The sequence below is a fragment of the Trematomus bernacchii genome, unplaced genomic scaffold (genome assembly GCF_902827165.1).
Source record: "Trematomus bernacchii unplaced genomic scaffold, fTreBer1.1, whole genome shotgun sequence".
Taxonomy (NCBI): Eukaryota; Metazoa; Chordata; class Actinopteri; order Perciformes; family Nototheniidae; genus Trematomus; species Trematomus bernacchii.
Genome location: NW_022987616.1, coordinates 3,024,128 through 3,031,560, shown reverse-complemented (window position 1 = coordinate 3,031,560; position 7,433 = coordinate 3,024,128). Strand labels below are relative to the sequence as shown.

Below are 7,433 nucleotides of genomic sequence, written 5' to 3'. Positions count from 1 at the left end.
ATATTTCACATCATGAATCCAAATCTGCAAGGTAACTAAAGGTATTAAATAAATGTAGTGGAGTAAAAGTACACAATTGACCTCTGAATTGTAGTGGAGAAGAAGTATAAAGTAGCAGAAAATTGAAATACTCAAAATACAAGTACCTCAAAATTGCACTTAAGTGAAGTACTTAGTAAATGTACTTAGTTACTTTCCACCACTGGATGTAAGACATGGCATGAGTTCCGTTGCAGTGTTTTAAGTTTCATTACAGATCCTGTAATATAGAGTGTGTCCACTGGGTGTCACTGTTGCTCACATGGAGGTCCTAACGCAGTGGTGTATTGTAGGGTACTGTCCCCTTCTTTTAATGTCATATAGTTACTTTTATTTAAAGGATGTGATATGAATTTGTAATATTCAACTCATCTACCCAGTTGCAAAGAAAGTATCTTACATTTGCTCCACAATAACACAATACTACATTAAAATAAGTCATGAATTAGTGATAAAAACAGAAGAATATTATATTTTAAATAATGTAATGCCACAAATTAATAATATTTCAATTTAAAATATTCTAATGATATATTTTGTATTCTGCATAAAGAGCTAGAATTTTTTTTTGCAGTATTCTGTTTTTTAATGTGATATATTATTTTTAGACACTGCTGCATATTTGTTTTACCATAGTCTATTTATTTATTATTACATTTTATTTTTAACTTGCCTTTTTATATAATATATAACTCTTCTACTTTGCTGTAAATGTCCACACTGCGGGAAGAATAAAGGATTTCTGATGTTTCACATGTACTTCCTGTTTTTTTAATGTAGGTCACTGGTACCACTAAACCAGCAGGACTTTCTGCGTGGAGCTGAAACACAGGAAGTATCCCCGGGGTTAAATTACACCCTAAACAAGGAAGTTGGTTATTTGCATTTAAGCTCAAATTCACCCTCTGATATTCATTTCCCACAGAAGAGTCTCATCGCATCTCTCTTTTTCATATAGGATTTTTTGGTAAGAACATTTCCAGATTTTATTAAATTATGTTAAATATTACTCTTCATCATGAACTAAAAAAACAAACATTAAATGATCTAATATTTAATTTGATCCTTTTGTTTGTCAGAATTAAGACTGAGAAGGAATAATTTGCATCATCAGCGTTTACATTTTTAGCATCGGTTTCTCTGTTCAACACGATGACTCCGGTTTGTATTAGCTCTAAAACCTGTTTAAACAGTGTCAGCATTATTGTTTTTGTTTTCCAACTTAGAAGCTGGGAGCCATGTCTGCAACAGAAATCGTGATAATCCACATCCTCTTTATTTCAGGTGAGCTTGTCTACCAACATTGGTGTGGGAAAAACTGCATGCAACATCCCGCTGCTGAGGTATATTTAGTTTGTCTATTCATGCTGATTTTTCTACCCTTTCTGAGTCTGGTTTGACAGGTTCTATGGATTGCACAGACCTTTCCATTACTGCACCGAAGGAGATGGAGGCACTGAGTGGATCCTGTTTACACATCCCGTGTACATTTAGTGCTACAGAAGAAACAGGGATTGACAACAGAATTGGAATGTGGATTAAAAACACCCATGAGCACCTTGGAGAACATCCAGAAAATGTGATTTTTAACAGTAATAAGGCAAAGAACACCTATCCAATGAATATCACTGGAAACCTGAGAGAGAACAACTGCAACACTCTGTTTTCCAGTTTAAACACAAGTTACACAAACAAATACTTCTTCAGATTTAAGAGGAAATCATTTATAGCAACTGCTTCTGACGATCCTATTCAAATAACAGTTAAAGGTAAGGTTTTATATCATAATGTTATAGCGAAAACAGAACGATTAATTACTAATTCTATTTTAAACCTGCACAGATTCTCCTCCGAGCCCCACCATTGAGATCCCAGGTGATCTGAAGGAGGCGGAGTCTGTCACTGTAACCTGCTCAGCTCCAGCTCCCTGTCCACACTCCCCTCCTAAACTCACCTGGACTCTCCAACAAAACCCTCCCAACACAATGGAGGAAAACCCAAATCGGACCTTGACGACTAAGATCCAGAAGAACGTCACTCTGACAGACAAAGATGATGGATTCAACATCACCTGCTCTGCCAGCTATCCTGTGAATGAAGGGAAAGCTGTGAAGACAGCAGAGGAGACAATGACTCTCCATGTTTCATGTAAGAACAACCTGTGAGTGTCTGCACATGATGGTATGATTTGAATGAAGTTAATGTCACATTTTCCTCAGATGCTCCTAAGGACACCTCCGCCTCCGTCAGTCGGCCCTCAGGTTCGGTGTCAGCGGGCAGCTGGATGGAGCTGAGCTGCTCCAGCAGAGCCCAGCCTCCCGTCAGCAGCTTCACCTGGTTCAAGGAGAGCCAAGATGGAGTCATGAAGGTCTCACAGGGAGAGATTTACAGCTTTAATGCCACAGAGGGAGGACGTTATTACTGTGTGGCTACAAATGAGATTGGTAATGGAACGTCAACAACGATCCATCTTAAACTCAAAGGTAACAGGACTGGACCCTCTAACTTTGACCTTTAAAGAAACACTACAACAACAACATACTTCTCATATATTACTAAACCCGTTTGACATTGAACTCTTGAGAAATGGCTAATCTAAAAAAAATAAAACACCCTTTAAACATTAAACATTTGGATTTGACTCCCCAAATTATTTTAGAGCTTGCAAAATAATGTTTCAATATAGTTTTGCTGTTGTTCACCCTTTCAACCTTTCACCTATTTACTTCAATTCATCAGATTTTTCTCCAAAACCAGGTTTAAAAAGTGGAACTTCTGCTACATTAGTTACACGTCTTCTTTAAGTAGCCACTTATATTTAGTTTGTTTCAATACTTAGAGCAACCTCTAAGTAACTTGTCTTTTCAATCTGGTAAATTCCCTAATAAAATGAAAATAGCTAAAGTTATACCATTATATAAAAACTGGGGATAAACACCATTACACAAATGAAAGCTCTGTTTCTTTGCTCTCCCAGTTTTCCAAGATCCTTGAAAAGGTTTTTACAAAAAGACTTTCATGGAAACACATCAGCTGTTGAACGACAGTCAATATGGATTCAGGAAAGACAGATCAACAACTATGGCACTAATGGAATTAAGTGAGGAAATAGCCATCTGCATGGACAATAAAAAACAAGCAGTGGGAATATTTATAGACCTACAAAAAGCATTTGACACCATAGATCCCAACATTTTACTGACAAAACTGGAAAGGTATGGCCTCAGAGGGGTGGGATTAGACTGGGTGAGAGATTATTTAAACAACAGACAACAATTTGTTGAAATAGGTGAACATAAACCAGAATACATGAACATAACTTGTGGAGTACCTCAGGGGTCTGTGTTGGGTCCAAAGCTGTTCATCATATACATCAACGATATTTGCAGAGGATCAAATATACTGACATTTATTTTATTTGCAGATGATACTAATATTTTTTGTTCTAGTGACAATTTGAAACAGCTAAGGTATAACAGCAAAAATGATTAAAGTCAAACATTGGTTTGATAAGAACAAATTATCATTAAATATAAGCAAAACTAAGATTATGCTATTTGGAAAACATAAAACAAATTACATTACATTACATTGCATTACATTGCATTTAGCTGACGCTTTTATCCAAAGCGACTTACAATAAGTGCATTCGATCAAGAAGATACAAACTAGAAGAAAACAGAATCATATAAGTACATCAGGTTTCATAGAGCCAAAACATTTCAAGTGCTACTCAACTAGCTTTAGATAAGCCAGTCCTTTGTTAGTATATAAGTGCTTTGTTGAGAGAGAGAGAGAGAGAGAGAGAGAGAGAGAGAGAGAGAGAGAGAGAGAAGAGAGAGAGAGAGAGAGAGAGAGAGAGAGATAGAGAGAGAGAGAGAGAGAGAGAGAGAGAGAGAGAGAGAGAGAGAGAGAGAGAGAGGGCGTGCATCGGTACCGCGGATTGTTGTTGGATTGAGGCTGATAACTACAGCTCAGTGAGCTAAAGGACTCTGAGTGTTTAGATAGTTCACTTTAGTCTAAGTTATCTCAGTGGGTCTCAAACGGTTTGGTCACAATTTATGTAAACAAATATTTCCAAGGCATTTCTTTATAATTATTAGGATAAATAAATACAGGTTTGAAATCATTCCAATGTACACTATAGGACAGTAAACCAAAAATATAGTTTACTAGGAAATTACAAACATTGTTCATAGACAGAGAGGGTGGGTATAATTTGAGAGGAAATCTACATTTGAAACAACTCAAGGTCAGAACAACTGTGAGAAAGAAGTATGTGCATACCAATCTGTGGGGTGATTTTATGGAACGGTTTGGAGCAGGAGTTCAAACAAAGCACACATATCATTCAGTTTAAAAGGATGTACAGAAACACTTTTTTGGAAAACTTTGAGAATGAAGAAAGGTGATTGAAGATGAGAAATGATTGTAAATGTATAAATGTAAATATGTAAGTAGGAATAACTTGCAGAAATGATTTAAAGGATAATCATTGATCAGCAGTAAGTAAGGGGTGGGAATTAATAAGCATTTGCTTCCTCCCGCTCCCTTTCGGACACATATGATTTATTATTATTATTCATATGAATATTTTAGTTGAATATACATTATTTTTTGTTGAATATATAAATATTATTATGAATATTGATAAATACTGTATTCTAACAATACGGTATTCTGTTTTTTTTGTTTTTTTAATCTGTTTGAAATAAAGATGGAAATGAAAATGAAATGAAACCTATGCCATCTATAATGGAGCCAGCGTATCAGGGAGTCATCATTGGGATCATCCTACTCATCTCCCTGGTTGTCATTGTTTGGTAAGTCTCACAAATCAAAGCATTCAAGGTACACATTTTCTAATTTCCTGAATAATTTCTTATCGACTTTTTTATTTACAGCGCTCTGTTGCGTGGGAAACGGGGGTTTTGGACGTGCTCAACTGAACAACAGAGTCTGGTAGGAATCAATTGTTTACAATAATGGACTGTATACTGTAATCAGATGTCTAAGTTTCTCCACGAGTAAAAAAGAGGAAGAAACGCAACAGATCTGTACAAATATCCTGTTTCTAACATGATGTGGTGAAAGATTGTACAAACCACAAAAGAGGAATCATCTTTTTAGCTCTTCCTTGACAGACATATTTGCTGCTGCGCTGCTTACGTTTTTACAGAATGAAGAGCTGACTCTTGAAGAGCCGGCAGAGGAAATCCACTACGGAGAGATCGATTTCTCCAAGCAGACCCCTGGGTCGACCCCTGTCCCGGTGCAGGACGGGGGACAGAAGGAGGAAACGCTGTACGCTCAGGTCAAAGTGCCACACACAGCAGACAGCCTAACACAGGCTGCTAAGCAACCAGAGGACCTCTACGCTCAAGTGAAGAAATGATGCAAAGACACAAAATCCATTAAAACATTTCGAAGATAAACATTATTGAATAGCTCAAGTTTGTAGAAATTGACACCTGGACTGTTTTACTGTGTGTGTGTGTGTGTGTGTGTGTGTGTGTGTGTGTGTGTGTGTGTGTGTGTGTGTGTGTGTGTGTGTGTGTGTGTGTGTGTGTGTGTGTGTGTGTGTGTGTGTGTGTGTGTGTGTGTGTGTGTGTGTGTGTGTGTGTGTGTGTGTGTGTGTGTGTGTGTGTGTGTGTGTGTGTGTGTGTGTGTTGGGCTCACATTGTGATAGTATGGGCCAAGCTCTAAAAATGGAACACATCTAAATAACACTTGAAGCACTCGTGCATCTCGTAAAATGTTTTCTTATTTATGTATTGTGAATCAATTTGAATGATGCACACATTTATTTGGTTTATATTCACCAAAATAAAATATATTTTAAGCACCTTTAAATAATCGTTATGCTCATATTTCACCATTACAACACCTTAATTCCTCAATGTCACAATTTACAGAGTTCCTTCTGCATGTGGTCATCAAAGAGAGTGACAGTTCCTTTTTCTCCTCGGTGTTGCAAGCTATCGTCATTTTTAAACCAATCAAGTGCCACAGGCATTACTGTCTGTGTTTCATCAGATCATTGTATACCATGTTAGGGAAGTTGTGGTTTAGTTTATGTTATGATTGAGTCCATATGAGTGTTAAAATTACAACTTCTTTAACTCTCTTTTTCTCTCACACTCGCACTGAGGAAATGGCACTGACAATATGTTAATGTTTGCTACCATGATTGAGTTCAGGACTGAAAGGCAATAAGTAGAAATACATTAAACTCTATTGATTGTTTTTTTAATTATTCTATTTCATTTAGTCATTTTAAATTTGAGTAGCTTTCCTCACAACAATTAATAAGATGGGTGTTAGAATGTAACTAAGTGTTGGGGAAATATTTTCCAAGGCCCATAACTTTGACCCAGTTTATCAGTTTAAACTGTCCTGACTGAGCACACACACCTGTAACCTTGGCTGCTGTGCTCTCAGTGTTTTGTCTCCCTGTTCCTGCCTGTTGGCGTCAGCTGATAGAGGTACTATGGTTCTATCTTGTTGTGCACAATGTTGATAATGCTCTCAGAACTAGCTAAATGAAGCTCAGCGCAAGTTCTTTCAGGAAGACTGGTTCCCACGCTCTCATTCACAATTCTCCCTCACTCACTCGCCCCTTTTCTCAATTAAGCAAATGCGCAACTTACCCCAGCTAAACCGATCGGCTGCGTCTCATTCCCCACAGCCAATCACAGCACACCCGGCAAAACGTTTAAATCTGCTCTTCTCTCCCCTGCCAGCATCGTTCAGGAGAATTGATGCACCCCTCCTCCACCTCCTTCACCTCCAGTTTTCAGATCCAAGGCAGGATAGCCCAGAAGAACCCTCATCACTTTATTTTTATTAGTAAACACCACCACCAGTGTCTAGACCCCGGGGGGGTTTCTCTTTCTAGTCGGCTTCTCCTCCCCCCTTAATTCATCTCTGTATGAGGGGGTCTAATCTCCAAAAACACTATTGTGCATACGGCAATACAAATGTTATCAACTTCAACTAAGTCTCTCCTGATTGAAATACATGGGTCTGGGGTAGAGATCTTCAGAATTGGTTTGGCATCTCAACCGTGTGGTCAGATCGTGGCCCGTGACATGTCTTGTCACGAAGCTCCAAATAAACCGTCAGTGTTTGCCATCAAAGCTCCAGCTCTCCTCGTGTCTCTCTGAGTCCTGTTTCCAATTGCTTCCGAAGTTTCCCCCACACTTAGAACATTTACTCCAGAACTATACTTATATACAATTTGAGGTACTTGTACTATCTTTTATTTAAATCTGACTGCATGACTTACTTTTATTCAAGCAAACTATTTTAAAGGGGCCCTATTCTGCTCATTTTTGTATTTAGTTCCTCCACCGTGACATGTCTCCATGCTGTAATGTTCAAAAAGCTCTTTA

General features: G+C 37.9%; 1 protein-coding gene across 1 annotated transcript; it reads left to right on the top strand.

Moving 5' to 3' along the window:
- The first annotated feature begins 277 nt into the window (after positions 1 to 277).
- On the top strand, positions 278 to 5,575 carry LOC117483971 (sialoadhesin-like). Its single transcript, XM_034132355.1, has 9 exons — positions 278 to 333; positions 820 to 1,006; positions 1,266 to 1,323; positions 1,443 to 1,808; positions 1,882 to 2,187; positions 2,259 to 2,522; positions 4,757 to 4,862; positions 4,944 to 5,001; positions 5,219 to 5,575. The coding sequence occupies exons 3-9, from the start codon at positions 1,278 to 1,280 to the stop codon at positions 5,432 to 5,434; spliced, it is 1,362 nt and encodes a 453-aa protein (XP_033988246.1). The 5' UTR covers positions 278 to 333; positions 820 to 1,006; positions 1,266 to 1,277; the 3' UTR covers positions 5,435 to 5,575.
- Positions 5,576 to 7,433: the final 1,858 nt, after the last annotated feature.